Here is a 16814-nt window from a genome sequence, read left to right on the forward strand (position 1 = left end):
TCCACTGAAAGGGCCACACAACAGCGTCAACTCTCAACGTTCTCGGACCGGGACGGCCCACTCGCTGAGCTCTGCTCTGGGATAACAAGTACAGAAAAAGTATCACAGTAAGAAATGAAGGGGACATTAACAAAGGCACGTCTGAAACGAAAAATGTTACCAAAGGTTCCTTTGGAAATACCCGAAGATTGTTCGTCAAACTCAAAGAAACTTCGGTAATTTACGAAGAATCTTTGTGAATCTACGACTAACTCCTTAAAGAAAAATTTTCTCGAATAGCTGAGAATCTTTACAACTCACAAAGAATCTTCGTTCATTAACGATGGTGTCTTCGAAAAAAATTTGGTCAGAGATACCTTTGCAAATTCCGAAGACTTATTCATAGGTCTACGGAACAGGCCTATAAGGTAAAAAATCAATTGTGGGTCACGAATCAATTGTGGGTCATTTTTTTCGACGGGTCACCGCAACCCCGGCGGAGATTGAATCGAATTGACTTTCGCGGTAGACCTTCCTCCAACCTTTCTTTGTCTCCCCAAATAGCGTGTATGTCCAAGCGACGACTGTAACAGCTCCTATCAGGCTTCAAAAGAAGGCCCTTCAAAAAGTCGTGAAAATGGCGCCCATCCAACGAGGCGAAAAATCGTTTGTTTTTCAAATTGCCACCGTGAAGCTATTACGAGGTAAAACTGGACGTCCTTGCTGATTTAGGTTCATAATAGGTCAGGGAACATAAATTTACCATAGTACAGCCGAAATCATTCGATGCCATGGTGCGCGGGTGATGGCAAAGTAGCGTTCGCTACCATGTCCGACCCATTATTTTTGACGAATTTTGCGGTAGATTTTCTTATATTTTTTGTTTTCTGCGCTTCTGAATGACGGATGTACCACAGTAAATTCCATTTTCTGCTCAGTCACATATAGTACTACGATACGAAGGTTGTTAAGCTTAGGCTACAGCCCCGAATGACAACGCTAGCTCTTACTTCCAGTCCGCCATAAGGCTTTTTTTGTTGGGGAGGGGGGGGGCATTGCGGGGCTTACATAGCGCCCGGAAGGGGACCGCTCTCTAACTGCAGGCTAGGCACCCGAGGCCAGTACGGCCCTGTAGGAGTGAAATCAATCCCTACAGACTAAATATTCTGACTGAAGTAGATTATAAACTGTAGCAATACCTCACGATGACAGGGTGTGGTGTTGGATTGTCTACCACGCCGGCGGCCCTAGAATATGCACTGTAAAAGTTTCGTCTCTAGTCCAGGACGTTTAACTCACATCTATCTCACAGTGAAATAAGCCTGTTAATGTCGGTTTATGTATTTTTCCTCTTTGAGCGAAAAACGTGCCTGCTTGGTTTATTGAGAACCAGGGACCTTTTATTAATAAAAATAAGAAAATATCTTGCAAAAGTGGTCAATTTACAAGCAAAAAGACGAAATGGCCCACAATTGATATGACCCAGAATTGATTCATTGTGCTACAGATCCTGCAGTTTTCACGATTCCGAAAAATAAATTCAAAAGTGAATTCCTCTCGCATTTAAGCAAATCATATCCAAATTTGAGCTTTGTACAATGCTGACCCACAACTGGTTCCAAAAATCAATTGTGGGCCAAAACAGACTATTTTTAAAACAGCCACAGCTTAGTAAATATGGATGATAGACGGGGCTACTATGCTGCAAAACGTAGTCCAAGGACCATAGTTAAAGGCCGCACATGCAGTTTTGTCACCAGGTCAAAATTAAAGGGTTTCAGGAACTAATGTCCGCTGAAAAAATGTCCACTTAATTTATGTCCGTTAGGAAATAATGTCCGGTGAAGAAATATGTCCACGTGGAAAGAATGCCCCCGAATTAATATGGCCGCATTTTTAAATGTCCAACTATTTGTTTATCCATAGTGACAAATTAACTAAGTCCGTTCTCAAACAATTTTATTTGGCATGGCTTCCAAATGGCATTTAGCATCTAACAATGGCTGCACCTTGATGTTGTACGCAATTGTCTCTACACTACAAACCTCACGGTAAAAACGGTTCCTGGTTTTCCCAGGAACCCCCTGGAAATCGCCTATGTCTTCGCCATAGGGCTCCTGGGAAAACCAGGTACCGTGTTTACCGTGCTGTGTACTTTGTACACACTTACAAATGCATACTTGGCAAGTTTACACGTACAAAACGCATGCTTGGCACCGTTTAGCTCCATGCTAAGCATAGGCGTTTGCAAGTGTGTACTTGCCAAGCATGTATTTGTAAGTGTGTACTTGGTAGACAATTAGGTTTGTAGTGTAAGTACCTGAAATTCCTTCCACCTTTCGTTGTAATCCTCGTAGCTATTGGCCAGAATATGAATCGTGCGTCGGCACATCTCATTCTTCTCATTCATGCCCATGGATGACATGGATGTGTCCAGCCCCAACCCCACCAAGTACTTGGTGGAGATCATGATCCTCAGACCTCCACTCGCAAACGATCCTCCACATGTTAGCATGATGCATGTCGACCACATTCGTTCGGTGCCGAAAAAACCTCAGGCCTTTATTAGGGGTGGTCATTAAATTATGGGACATTCTACCTTGGACATTGTGTGCATGGACGAAAAATCGATGGACAAAAACGGACCGGACATTTACCTGTGGACATTTCTTCACTGTACCAAATTAAAGGCCTTAAATTGGAATTTTCAAAAATGTGACCCACAATTGATTTTTTACCTTAATTTGTGTAGCCCGTTCGAACCTGTCTGCGCTTTTCTCCTTGCCCAATTACATGAGAGGCACCAGTACAGACTTTCCGTACTTCTAGCCGCACTTTCGTAATATATTCTTCTGTGCATTTTGCGCTTAAAAGTAAGGAATACTTTACAGTGCCTCTCAGATCGTTTGCGGATGGACTGCCATTGTGACGATCTCCCGCGGCCGAGCAACGCCACTGAAATTCAAAGGGTGAGACATCTGACCGATTTTCGGTGATACAAAAAGTATGACCGAAAAACGGTCATACACAAATGTATGACCGGAAAACGGTCCTACTTAAATGTATGACCAAAAAAAGGCCAGACATCAGCGAGACTGGCCACTGTTTAGCTTGGGGAAATATCAGCATTTACTTGTGATACACTATAAAGTATGACCGTTTTTCGGTCATACATCGAAGTACGACCCTTTTTCGGTCGTACATTTCAGTAAGACCGTTTAACCGGTCAAAAGTATGACCTTTCTATTTTCAGTGGCAGGCAGCATTGGGATTCCACAGCGAGCAGCAAGGGGGAAAAGGCCATCTTCTTCAGCAACCACTCAAGAATACGTAAAAGGAAACGACAATGGTTCTCAGGTTGATGTGTTCATGCGGCAGTGAACGGCACCCGCAACATTTTTCTTCCGACTTTAGTGCCAAACTTATTAGTATCACTACGTCACCGTTCTATTCCATTTCAGTCCCTCTCTATGTTGGCTCTTGCAGGCCAACACACTATTTTGGTTACACACTTGTGGTTCTAAATTATTCCACCCGTCCGCCACACAGTTTGACCGGGCAAAAGCTTTACGTTGTTTCATTTGAACAAGGTGGGTGTACTCAGACCTTGACTTGAAACAGGCTTCGCGATGCTGCGCCAGTTCCAACAGCGCAACTGCCTCTGCCTGCACGGTAAAAAGGGACCTGGTTTTCCCGGGAAGCCTATGGTACCCGCCAGGGGGAAATCACTCTTAAAAACTGTGACCCGACTACATCCTATTACGTTCTATTACGCTTTTACAGAAGGCTTATTACGCTCGAAATTATCCATAGTTAGGCTAATATCGGATCCTAAATAGGGAATTTTTTTTAAAAATTTTGCTTTTGCGCTATTACTATTACGTACGCGTAATACTAGGAATTGGCGACCCGACTATTACGCGAGTGATTTCCCCCTCGGGTACACGGTTTAAAACGAAACCTGGTTTTCCCAGGAAGGCAATGGTGGAAGGTATAGGCGGTTTCCAGAGTGTTCCTGGTAAAACCAGGAATCGTTTTTACCGTGTAGAGACACAGGCGATTTCCATGAAGTTCCTGGGAAAACCAGGTTCCGTTTTTTACCGTGTGCCGCGTTAGGCTTGGTCGCTCTCACGGTACGCGATGTTATCGTCGCTCTGCCCCTCTCGCACTCATGGCTGTGCGCTTCTTGCCCGCACTCGAGGTAGTACACTGTATCGCGTGCTTTCCTCGCGAGAAGAGCAGGGCTCCCGCCGTACTCCGCAGCAAGTTGGGCTGCCTACCTCCAGGCGCGCTGCCCTGTCGCGCGTCGCCAACTTCAAGTGGCTGCCTGAGCACCCGCGCGTGTTTGCGTAAAGAGAGAAAGTCTAGTTCGCTCTCTAGAAGCATACGCACCATACTGTCGTTGTTTTGTCTGTCACAAAAACAAACAAAGTACGATTCGATTCAAAATATCTCGCAAAACCTTGCTCACTTATTGTGTCATTATTTTGTGCATTGAGATAACCTTACAAACTAGTTCAGGCCAAGAAAAAGAGCTTCTTATAAGAAAGTATTTTGAGCATTCATGGGCTTACAAAGAAAATACTTCGTGATTTACGAACTCTCTCTTCGTATGACAAAGTGAAATAGTTTGAGAAAAGTATGCTCAAAATAATTCTAAAGGTTGATAAGCGTGTGTATTTTTATCTGACAATAACAAAGCGACATGAAAAGTAAACGAGGTTAGTCAATATGTTAGTGCTAGGCAACCGCTTACTATTTTTCACGTTATGTTACAGATTGAATGCAATTTCTGGTGTCCGACCTCTAGACCTGGTTCAGTCTCCTTCGCCACGCACCCCGGGCCTCACCGTGACACGCGTAAATTTTTCGGATGTTAGTGACTTAACATTTTCTTGTTACTATTCTTAATGTTACGGCTTCCATTTAGGAACTCTTCAATTCGCCTCTCAGACGTGATGTATCATTCGTTGGTGAATGAAGTCCTCTCCAATCCAATCGCGAGTGCGAGTGATCAGCCTCAATCCATACCCAGAGAACCGGCAGAGACTTGGAAAATGTCTCACAAAAAGTGTGAGACACGGTTTGTCTCACACTCTTGCTGCCTATGGCTCCATGTGGTCTAATGCTACAGAACGCACGCTTGCAAGTGAGGGACAAACGGAGTCTCACGCTTATACGTGACACATAGTGGTTCGCACTAAATAGAGTGAGACTGTCTCACACTTGGATTGGCGGTGTGAAGTTGTGAAGTCACGGAAGGTAGTATTTACTTTTCATAGTAGTATTGTGGTAAACGTGAAGGCCAGTCACAGATAGGGTAATAAATGTGATTAAGTGGATGGGTCAAAGTTTACCAAGCGTAATTTTTGACGAAAAATCCGATTTCGTCGGTACAACGACTTTAGAGAAGGTCCAAATCTTCGTGTTGTTTTTTTTCTTTTGAGCGAACAGCCTAAAACAAGGTAGGTGTACGCCAGACTGTGTCTTGTCTTACCAGGCTTCGCGATGCCGCGCCAGTTTTGACAATCCACGCCTGGCGTTAACACCTACATTGGCCTGAGGTGCTTTCTGCCTGCCTTCGGCAAGCTGTCACAGATATAGGGTACTTTCGAAGAATCCTGAACCGGAAGCAAGCAGACCAGCAGACGCCAAATTGGCCGGAAACTAACCTCTCTTCGGATCCATAACTATATCCGAGCTGTACAAATATTGCTCGCGAAACACATATGCACTGCAAACAAGTATCAAACGACTGTTAATTTTTAAGTGTGGCCGATACCTTCGACGAACGTCTCTTTCCCATGTCAAGTTTGGATCTACTTCCGCCAACATGGCGTCTGTGTGCTTCCGGTTCAGGGATCTACGATAGTACCCTATTGATAGGAGTATGCAATACAATGGGTAGAGCACATTGTGAAGGTTAGTAGAATATATCCTAGTCGAATACCGCGATAACAATTTTAAGTCGGTCGACCCCCTTTTCCCAAAATCCTGATCTGGTCAACTGCTGGTGTCGGGCACCTGGACCCCCCTTCCGACCCCCTTGTTTCAAGATTCTGATGTGACCATCTCAAAGAAGCGGCCGATATTGTCGGAAAGCTGCATTTTCGTGTGTGCCGAGCCAAGAGCATACCTAATGAGCCTGCAAAGTCTCAGCCAGATCGGCCGAGCCGTTCAGGAGGGGTATACACTCACACACACGCGCGGGCGCACAGACAGAAATAGCTTTTTAACCCCACTGGAGTAACGGGCTTCGTTATCGCTCAGTCAATTAACTTTTTAAACAAGGTAGGTTTACGCCAGACCGCGTCTTGTCGTAACAGGCTTCGCGATGTCCCGCTGCCTGTTCCTCCAATCCGCGCTTGGCGTACCTACCTTGGCCTGCGGCGCTAGCTTGCCTTCGGCAGGCAATGGCTTGTCCATCGTCGGTTACGTCTAACTTGTCCCCTTCGTTCACGGTAGAGTTGCTTCATCTGCAGATAACACGATCTTGACCCTTTTAACTTTTCAACCCGTTTTTTTCAAGACAGAAGTGATCTGCCTGAAGAAAACTCGATTTACGCCGTGTTTTAGGTGTTTTTCGGCTATAAAAACTGAACCAGTTGAGCTAGGATAGTGAAAATTCGCGTGTGCCCAGCCAAAGACATTACTCAAAGGTTGCAAAATCTCACAGAGATCAGCTGAGCCGTTCAGGGGGAGTATAGTCAGACTAGCCGAACTTCCTCGGATGCCGACGGCCGACTGACCGGTGCTGAGCTGCTGAGGCGATGCTCGCGTGATGGCCCTCTCCCCTCCCACTCTCGCGCATGCGCAGACGTGCTCAGCCTAACACAGACTGCCATTTTCCGCACTGCGAAGTAGTTCCAACGGTAATGGAGTATTTTTCGTTAATATTTCCAATAGAGGCAAAATGATTACATAGTCCTACAATTAGTGTTTTTTATGTGCCCCATAGTATTATTAGTCTATGATGATCAAGTCTCATGCATCCCAAATCGCTTGAAGCAAATGGGCACCCCGTAGCGCGAAAATTCAATTGTCCGAGACAACCAACACTTTGTCATGACCTATCCTATGACACTTGTCTCCTTTCGTATCAATAAATGTGCCCACTGCCGTGTCGACAAATTGCACCATAGAGAATGGCTACTACATGATTGCACTGTGTATTGAAATGTAGAGTTCAAGCTACGTTCAAGGTGCGTGGGGATGGGAAACAGACGAGTTAAGTCATTGTTCTGAGCATTGTCCTAATGCAAAATATAGTTTTATTTTTGGCAACATAATTAAACTATCACGTAAATATGTCTGGTACATAAAATAATCACTTTAAAAAACCACTTGAGAGACAGTTACATATCTACATCACAAAACCGAAGGGCAAACAGCTTGAACTTAACAGACGAGTTAAGTCATTGTTCTGAGCATTGTCCCAATGCAAAATATAGTTTTAATTTTTGGCATCATAATTAAACTATCACGTAAATATGTCTGGTACATAAAATAATCACTTTGAAAAACCACTTGAGAGACAGTTACATATCTTCATCACAAAACCGAAGGGCAAACAGCTTGAATTTAACAGACGAGTTAAGTCATTGTTCTGAGCATTGTCCCAATGCAAAATATAGTTTTAATTTTTGGCATCATAATTAAACTATCACGTTAATATGTCTGGTACATAAAATAATCACTTTGAAAAACCACTTGAGAGACAGTTACATATCTACATCACAAAACCGAAGGGCAAACAGCTTGAATTTAACAGACGAGTTAAGTCATTGTTCTGAGCATTGTCCCAATGCAAAATATATCACGTTAATATGTCTGGTACATAAAATAATCACTTTGAAAAACCACTTGAGAGACAGTTACATATCTTCATCACAAAACCGAAGGGCAAACAGCTTGAATTTTGGTGCACATTTTTCGTGAAATAACGTTGAAATAACGGTGGAATAACGCGAAATGACCAGAAATAACTCGAAATAACGTTGGAATAACAAAGAAATGACATGAAATAACGTGGATTTGAAATAACGGAGTACAAATTTTGATGAAGTTGTTTGCCCCTCTCACAAAACATGTAAATCAAGAGTCAAACCGACGCCTCCTAATAAAATAATCCTAACTGTCAGTGCTGATCCAAGACAATTATAACTGTCAGCGCAGATTGTACGATGGAAAAAGCTATGTCTTATAAAATTCTGTGACGCCAACATGCTAACATGCTGCTTCAAATTTCTTGGCAATGGACTTGTTAAAAAGTATAAACCTTGCATATTAACATGGAAGCTGTATTTCAGTGATATCATGATTCGGTGCTTTGGACTGAAGAGAGCTAATGAGCAGTTTTAGCCTCCTCTGAAACCTCTTAGCAGTTAGGATTGTCTTGGATCAGCACTGACAGTTAGGATTATTCTATTAGGAGGCGTCAAAACAGAACATAAACCGCATTACAAATGTAGAAGAATAGCATATAATAGCCAGTGGCCATTATCACGAGGGTGATCAGCAAGTAAGCAACTCAAGAGGGCACGAATTGACAAACATCTGAAAAGCCTAGCAGCACCTTTTTTTGTTACATGGCATATTCTGTTATTTCTATCTACACAGTGAGAATTAAAGTAAAAAAATTGGTTTTCTTTAAGGTGAATGAAGCACACAGACTTGGTGTGCCCAACAAATATAAAGCCACATCTTCCAAGGTCACTTTGGTATGCTTGTACTGCATTTTCAACAACTGCAGACAGATCATTGTCTACAGTCGGAATAAACTGTCCTCCCCCACACATTTCCAAATCAAATTGAATTTCACGTCCACAAACTTTGAGAGGTGAAATAAGATCTTCGGGAGACAGAAACACAGCATCAACACTTTCCCTCACATGTCCATAATAGCTGTCTCCTTCCCTAACAATAGTGTTCAAATCTTCTCTGCTGTATGGTGGTGTTTTTAAGCAAAGGGTAGAAATGGCACAAGCAGCAATGGCTGTACACTGAGCATTGCCTCTGTGTTTAAAAAGTTCTTCCGTTCGCTGTGAGATTCCTGCCGATTGCACTAAAAAAACACCACTCATGGATGTAACGAGCTCTTTCAGTTCAAGGGAAGCTTTGGGAACTATGTTAGAGGTGACACGTGAGGAGGAAGCAGAGGAAACCGGAGGTTTCCCAATCTGCCCGGGTGGAAGGATCTGCAGTTTAAACTTCATTGGAAAAGTATAGATTTTTTGAAATGTTAAACTTAATTTTTAAATACTTTTTTTCATACTTTAAATTACTGTAATGTATTGTATAATTGCAGGTAAAGTGTAGTTCAACTACAGTTGAAGTGTAGTAAACTATAATTAAACTGCAAAAAAAGTACCAGTTATTTCGGACAACTATAGTTTTTGGCCTAGGTTGCCCTAGTCTTCAGATCAGTTTACTATAGTTCAAAGTACAGTTATACTGTAGTTTAGTTACACAGCCAGAGTTAGTTCAAAGGAGAAGACAATCTGCAGTTTGAAATTTTGGTTCAAAATTCAAAATTTTTAATTTTTGAACCCTGATTTGAGGGGACTCTTCCTCCCTCTGACCCCTTGGGTGATTAACTTTGTGTTAATTGTGTTTGGTGATCGGATGTTGCCGGGAGTTGAACCTCGGACCCATGGCTTGTGAAGCAGAGGCCTTGACCACTGCTCCACTGAGCTTCCTTGTGGATAGGGGCTTGGCTACTCGACCACATGGAAAGGCCGGCTTTCCTCAGGAACTAGAGTCCAACTGCTAGAAAACTACAGTTTTACTGTAAGCCACTCTGTACTTTGAGTGAAATCCACTTGTCCAAAATGTAATTTATAATGAATTTGCCTCAGAAACCAAGACACCATGGAGTGATTTAATTCAGAGAGCCTTCAAGGTCTTAATTTTCAACGACTGGAGTCGTTACCTTTTCAACTTCTGAGACGCACTGCATTATAATGCTTTCTAGTTTTATTTGTGTTTGACATTTTATCATCCAGTCATAATGAATTTGATGCCACTTAGCTAGACCTTGTTTGGCGACAAGCTGGCTAAATTTTGTGGCTTGTTGATTTCCACGATACTTTGTCACATGCTACCTGACTAATATGGAACATTATAAAATAAGCAAACAGAACCAGATAGTATTTTAAGAATTGGTTACATCCAGCCATATAGGTTTTCATATGGAAGTTTAGTCGTGTCTTCTAAAAGTCTCCAACGTCAAGTATTTCAACGTAAACCTTTAAAAGAAATAACTGAAACTTCTAAGAGATATTTCCTTTTCAATCCTTATATTATTTTAATCACTTAATGTAATTGTTTTTGTTTCTTCATATCAAGTTGCAGTGCTTGACATCTTAAACTATGCCTTAAGCGAAAAATTACTGCAAATTGTAGTTAACATTCAACTAGTTTGTCATTGTGTAAAAAAGTATGAGCAGAAACTTTATTTCCTCTGTAGATCCTGCTGCAGATATAAGTGAAGGCGGATCTTCAGTAGTGGACTATTTAAGTAGATTAGTATTAAGAAACTTGTAACTTCACTTTTTAACTACAGATAGTACTTAATACCTGGTCAACAAATAGCAGTTCAGCTAGAAAGCAGTTTACATACACAGCAAACTACAGATCCATGAGCAAACTGAAACTGGACTTATTCTGCACTTTGTTCTTACTAAAAACTGCAGTTTAGGAACTGTAGTTTTGGCACTACAGTTTAAACTGCAGTTTCACTATAGATCCTTCCACCCGGGTGGAAGTTAAAGGTGCAGTGTGCCTTAAGAAAATGTACCTCAGATTATGACTAATTCATTGATATTGGTGTGACACTCACTGGAAAATACTCAGCTACTTTGTGGCTATGTTTGGAGTTACTTGAAGAAGCTACACTCTTCTTCACTGTGTCCTGGAACAAAACAAAGAAAATACATGGATTTACTTTCACCTTCAATTTATGACACTGTGTGGAGTTGCAGCGGGAACATGCAGAGCACAAGGTCCAGCACTTGTTTCAGCTGAAACCATTTTCCTGGCTCTGAAATAAAAATCAGAGCCTTAACAGGAATAACATAATATTAAACAGCTATAAAAATTATTGTAGAAATAAGTGAAATATTAGGGAGATGGAAAATATTTTTTTAACCTGTTTATTAGTTTGTATTATTTCTCAGAATTTACCAATAGCCACCCCTACATGTATCTGCACAGATTTAGGACCCATTTATCGTACCTTGCAAAGGGGAGTGATTGAGACCACACTTTTTTCAGCAAGCAGTTTCTTGGAAGGGGCAGAGCGCACCTTTTTGACAGGCTTTTCATCACTCTTTTTACCACTCTGTTCGGATCCGGGAAGTTGCTTAGCAAGCAGATTCCTTGATCCTTTACTCCTTCGTTTCACAGCTGTCAAAATCTGAGGGATGCAATTTTGGGTTAATTGTGGCAACTAAAACAAATGATAACTTCCAGTGAAACACAGATATTACCTTATCAGTAGGACTAAAGGGCAATAATGTATTATTGTCTAATTTGCCTGCTAACATTTCCCTAGCCATGTTGAGTCTCACCTCATCAAAATTTTGGGAATCAAATGAAACTGGCTTGTTTTCACAGATGCACCTTTCATAGGCCAGGACAAAAACACCACAATCTGAACCATTGTTCTGAGAAGGAATACCCTGAAAAGAAAGAAATGATGTTTGAATTACCTGCAGCAAGTACCAGTGGTAAATTTTAATTAACAAATGTGTATGAGCAATTTGCTTTTCAAAAACCTTAGAATGCTCCAATGACCATTCATGTCGAATTACATGGCACTGCCTCTTCCGCGTCAACTCTTGAGAGATAAACACCAATATTTCCTGATGAAAAGAGAGCAATGATGGTCACACAACAGATAACTTGTGCAAAATAATTATTGAAAGGGCAATTACCTCAAGGCATTCTTGATTTTTCTGGTCCAAGCTGTCATAGTAACACAATTTCTTTTCCTTGAATGACATTGAGCACAGAGCCCAATGAGCACCCAAGTGGATCGGAAAGAGGACACATCGAAAATCAAAAATATCAACCTGACAAAACATGCAGCAAGCACAATTAGATTTTACATAAATGCACAGTCGTCCGGCAAGAGAACTTGGCAACAAAGTAACAACATACAACATTTCAACAGAAATTTAACATACATTTTTAGTCCATTTGAGGACACCGCTGTCGCCAGTGATTAATTTTATAAAAAAAAACGTGTCCATGATGTGCACATCAGGATGAGTGTCCATCAAAAGTGCTCCATAAAAATTGATGATCTACGGAAATTCCAGAAAGCATGAATGATAAATACTCAAATCACCCATAATGATTTTGGATAAAATACTGTAAGGTCACCTCATCATTTAACCATTTTAATGGTTTCATAAGAATCAGATCTCTCACTCTAAGAATGATAGACCGTCGCATGACAAGCATTTGGTCATCTGGCATGTTAAAAGCTTCCTATTTGCATGCGAACAACAGAAAACATGAATAAAAGTAAGAAAATCAAATTAATATAACTAAAAATGAAAAATCATTTAAATACAAAAACCATACCTCTAATGTGGTTACAGTTGCAAGAGAAGGTAATAACTGAGGTGGAGTGTCACCTTCATCAGAGTCAATGGTCACAGTTTCTGAATGATCGAGGACAGTAAATCCCTGCAAGGAGTGTGAACCAGGACGTGTGTTCAAAGTAACGCTGGTCACAGTTTCTGAATGATCTAGAACAGTGAATCCCTGCAAGGAGTGTGAACCAGTACTTTTCCTCAAAGAAACACTATCTTGCTGCAACATTTAAAAAAAAAAAAACATTAAACTGTGGAGAAGCAATTACCAAAACCACAACTTTGAAATGATTCTCACCTCATCTAGATCTGCAACAATAAAAGGAGAAATCTGTCTCGTACTTGGCACAGAGATTTGGATATGGTGTGGGTCAGGTGTGACAAATCCTTTCTCAAAAATGGAGTCTGCTGGTGATTTCCTTGGCAGTTCATCCTGGCGGATAATTTAATTATTAATCATAACAAATAATATGCCAGTATCAATTTAAATAGGCTACATACCTTAGGAGATCTTTCCCAGACAATGAAGTTTTCATAATATTTATGTGATAACACAATGTCAAGTGTCTCATTTTCTTCCTGAAAGATTACTTAATTACTTTAAAAAAAGGAAAATATATATGTCATTTGTCAATTTTATAGTTATATAGGTACCTTCCCATCCAGTGGGTCAAGAATACTATGGACAGCACCCTCAATTTCTTCAATCGTTATCTTACGATGGGGAATGTAGCTCCACTGTAAGCTGAAATCCTGCAAAGGTGGGCTGTAATATACACTCTGAAATTGAAGAACACAATTATTAATATTATTGCATAAAAAATTGATCAAGATTTCATAGGTTAATGACGGGCGAATCTCACCGGACTGAATGATAAAGCTGTGTCAAGCTTAGCTACAGGCTCATTAACAGGTGTCAAGTTCGGAGGGTGATCAGAAACCGGGGTCAAGTTCGGAGGGTGATCAGAAACAGAAGAATAAAAGGGATCAGAAACAGAAGTGGTGGTGGTGATGATGTTATCAACACTGGAAATAGAAAGCCTGATTAGAGGGATTACAAAACACTGTTTGCAGTCAAGTTTCAACATCATATACTACAAATAAATTGACTAACTTACACTTGACTCTGATCAATCAAGTCAATGTTTATTTCCTCTGGATTGTCAGGATCATCCTCAAAATCACTGTCATCACTGTCATCATTTCCTACATGAATGATGAAAGGCTTGATCGTCTGGCTGTCCTGAGGCACATGCGAGAAATAATCTTGAAAAACATTATTCTCGACCTTGCTGACGGTTTTGGCCCACACCTCAGGTGTAATGAGGGCTAAAGCCTCGTTCAGGATGAGCAGGCACATTTCCTCGCTGTAGTTATTGTCTCTTCCCACATGGCTGTCATAATACCTCTTGATAATTCCCCAAATCAATTCAATGGGATTGTAGTGTGGGTGGTATGGTGGTAGCTGTAAGATGTGGTGCTTTGTGCCTGCTAGGAGCTGGAAGAGTGGTGGTCTCATTTCACCTCTTGCACTCTCAGCCATTTTCTTCAGTACAGGGACAATAGGATCACCACTAGGATAAATCCCCTTACTATTCAGGTAGTTTATAAGATCCTGCTTCAACATTTTGCTGAATGAGACATCCTACAAACAAAAATTATTATTAATATCAAAAGCACAATAAATAAGGAAACATTGCATTATAGACTGTAACACTAGAAGTATCTCATAAGGATGGAAACTTATGGGAAGCAAAGCTCAAGTAAAAACGTGCATAGGGAAAACGATAGCAAAGCTACAGAAATATTAAGCATGAAACAGACACACAAATACATCAATTTCCATTGCCATAATGATAACTGGAAACACCTGTCAAAAAACTTATTAATAAGCGTTCTGTTTGCAAAACATGAAGGGCAGTGAAATTTTATTTGCAATAGGATATATTTTAAGAGCATTTTACATCTATATTGCAGAGTGAAAAACAACAGGATGCAAAGTAGACCCCTGCTTAAGATAAATCCATGAACTCAGGGGTCCTAGCACCTAGCATCACCATCTCTAAACGAAATTCGGAACACAATGTAGAGCGGCAGGGCCTCTCTACATTTAAATTAATGTCACATGCACACACTGTTACATTTGAAGCCTCCATCCAGATCACATGCATACTCTAGCAACGCCAAGACAAGGTGAAGATTGATGCTGGCACAGTACAGCAAAGAGGCTAGTGAGATTTGAAAAGAGAAGAAAAGTACAAATGGGCATTCAGTGAAGCAGAAGCAATTGCACACTTATGTGCTACATACCCAGAGCAACTGGGGACGCTGCAGTAATACTTTCAGTACAGACTGACATAGTATGCCAAGTACACTAATACTGTTCAGTCCAAGTCCTAGTCAGAAAGAAAGTTTTGGATTAACAAAAAAATTACTGAAAAGAATAAAAACAGTCTCTCCCCCACGCCACTGCTCTCATTCAGGGAAGCAATCCTGAAAAAAATCTCATTATAAAACAGGACATACAAAAGAATACAAAAAGATAAAAAAACTTTACCTGAGCTCTGTGATAAGAAGCATTATCTTGGATAATGACACAGGGTGTTTCAGGGAGATTGGGCAATAGACATTCCACATAATATTTTTTCATTATCTTGGCATTCACCTGACCATGGAAGTCATCATGCTCCTCTGGCTTCTGACCAGAGCAGTAGCACAACGCTGCCCCTTCAACAAAACCCTCGCACCCACCAGCATGAATCAAAATGTAGCGCTTCCCTGTATCACTTGCAGTTTTACGGATGGGACATGATTTTATGTCAGAGTCCTGCCAGATCTTACACTTGTTGCTGCCAAACTGAAAAAACCAAGTTTCATCCAAGTAGACGAAGTAGCGCTTTAGCTTCTTGTGCTCCATGAACAATTTCAAATATTTGATTCGGAGCAAGGTGATTCGAGGGGTCTCCAGCAAGTACCTTCGACCATCCCTCTTTCGGAAAGCAAAGCCCATATCCTTCAAAAGTTTTATTAGGGTGTCTTTGCCTCCATGAAAATCAATCCCCCTTTCTCTGAAAAACATAAAAGCACAAAAATTTTCAGTATCAGAAATGAAAAGCTATGAGATGTGAGAAAACAATGAAACAAAATGAAAGATGTACCTAATCATTTGCAACAGAGACTTAACAGTGAAATGGCGACCTGCAGGGAAGAAACTCATTATAATCACAGCAGGTGGTTAGCCAAGTCTGAACAAGCCAGACCTCAATCTTCTCTCATTTCTCTGATAGATTATTATCAAATATACTTACGACACCTGTGTAACTCATAAATGAGCCTTCTTATCGCTCCTTCAGTGAATTTGTCTACATTTCGGAGTGGCTTTGCTCTCTCTCCATGGGTAGGAGTTTTCAGGGGAGATCCTCTTCGATGTTTGTTTAAGTACTTTCGGACTGTGCTGACACTCAGTCCAAGTGCTTTTGCAACTCTCTCACTGGAACAATCATATCCAAGTATTGAGAAACACAAACCTTTAAAAAAAACAACTGAAGCAGTAATGTAACGAAAACTTACGGTACTTTGGTAAGTGGCACAGTGAGTTTTCCCGTTCTCAAAAATTTGTTTGCTTCAGTCCGAAAGAAATTATACAAGTAGATAATGCAGCGTTGAAGCTGACTGTTGCAGCCCTTTCCCTGCATACCACCTCGCTGGAGGTTCACGGCAGTGACCCTCCGCGGTTTTAAAGGGGTTCTCCTCTTCTTAGCCATGGTCTGCAATCAAAACGGGGTCAATCAGAAAACGACATTGCAAAAACAGCCTCAGAAGTCCTCTCATAACCTCTCAAAGAGTTGATGTAAAAGAAAAGTATCCGATGCAACCAAAACTCACCACTCACGACAACTGCTTCAGCGCTAAAAATTCAAACAACACAAACAATACTAACAATTTTTACATTGCTTCATGAGAGTGGAGGCCAATCAAGCCATGAGCACAAACAACATGAAAGGCCGGCCCATCACCAGGTTCAACCCGTTCAAACCTGTAGCGGCGGCGGACGGCGGAGGGGTTGCGGGCGGGACTACTTTCGACAAGCATCTGCGCATGTGCGAGAGTGTGGAGGGGAGAGGGCCAGCAAGCTGAGCATCGCCTCAGCAGCTCCGCTCGGTCAGTCGGCCGTCGGCATCCGAGGAAGTTCGGCTAGTCTGACTATAGTGCGGACCGACACACACACAGACA

General features: G+C 41.4%; 1 protein-coding gene across 1 annotated transcript; it reads right to left on the reverse strand.

Moving 5' to 3' along the window:
- Window positions 1–8199: 8199 nt before the first annotated feature.
- Window positions 8200–16364, reverse strand: LOC117640682. The gene is made up of 18 exons (XM_034377482.1): window positions 16152–16364; window positions 15890–16071; window positions 15740–15779; window positions 15139–15649; window positions 13700–14226; window positions 13445–13607; window positions 13236–13361; window positions 13083–13160; window positions 12880–13014; window positions 12571–12801; window positions 12367–12474; window positions 12168–12287; window positions 11916–12053; window positions 11757–11843; window positions 11469–11660; window positions 11216–11395; window positions 10820–10891; window positions 8200–9158 (listed from the first exon to the last, which is right to left on the reverse strand). The coding sequence occupies exons 1-18, from the start codon at window positions 16343–16345 to the stop codon at window positions 8439–8441; spliced, it is 3804 nt and encodes a 1267-aa protein (XP_034233373.1). The 5' UTR covers window positions 16346–16364; the 3' UTR covers window positions 8200–8438.
- Window positions 16365–16814: the final 450 nt, after the last annotated feature.

This window comes from Thrips palmi, unplaced genomic scaffold, assembly GCF_012932325.1.
Source record: "Thrips palmi isolate BJ-2018 unplaced genomic scaffold, TpBJ-2018v1 HiC_scaffold_12, whole genome shotgun sequence".
NCBI classification, from domain to species: Eukaryota; Metazoa; Arthropoda; class Insecta; order Thysanoptera; family Thripidae; genus Thrips; species Thrips palmi.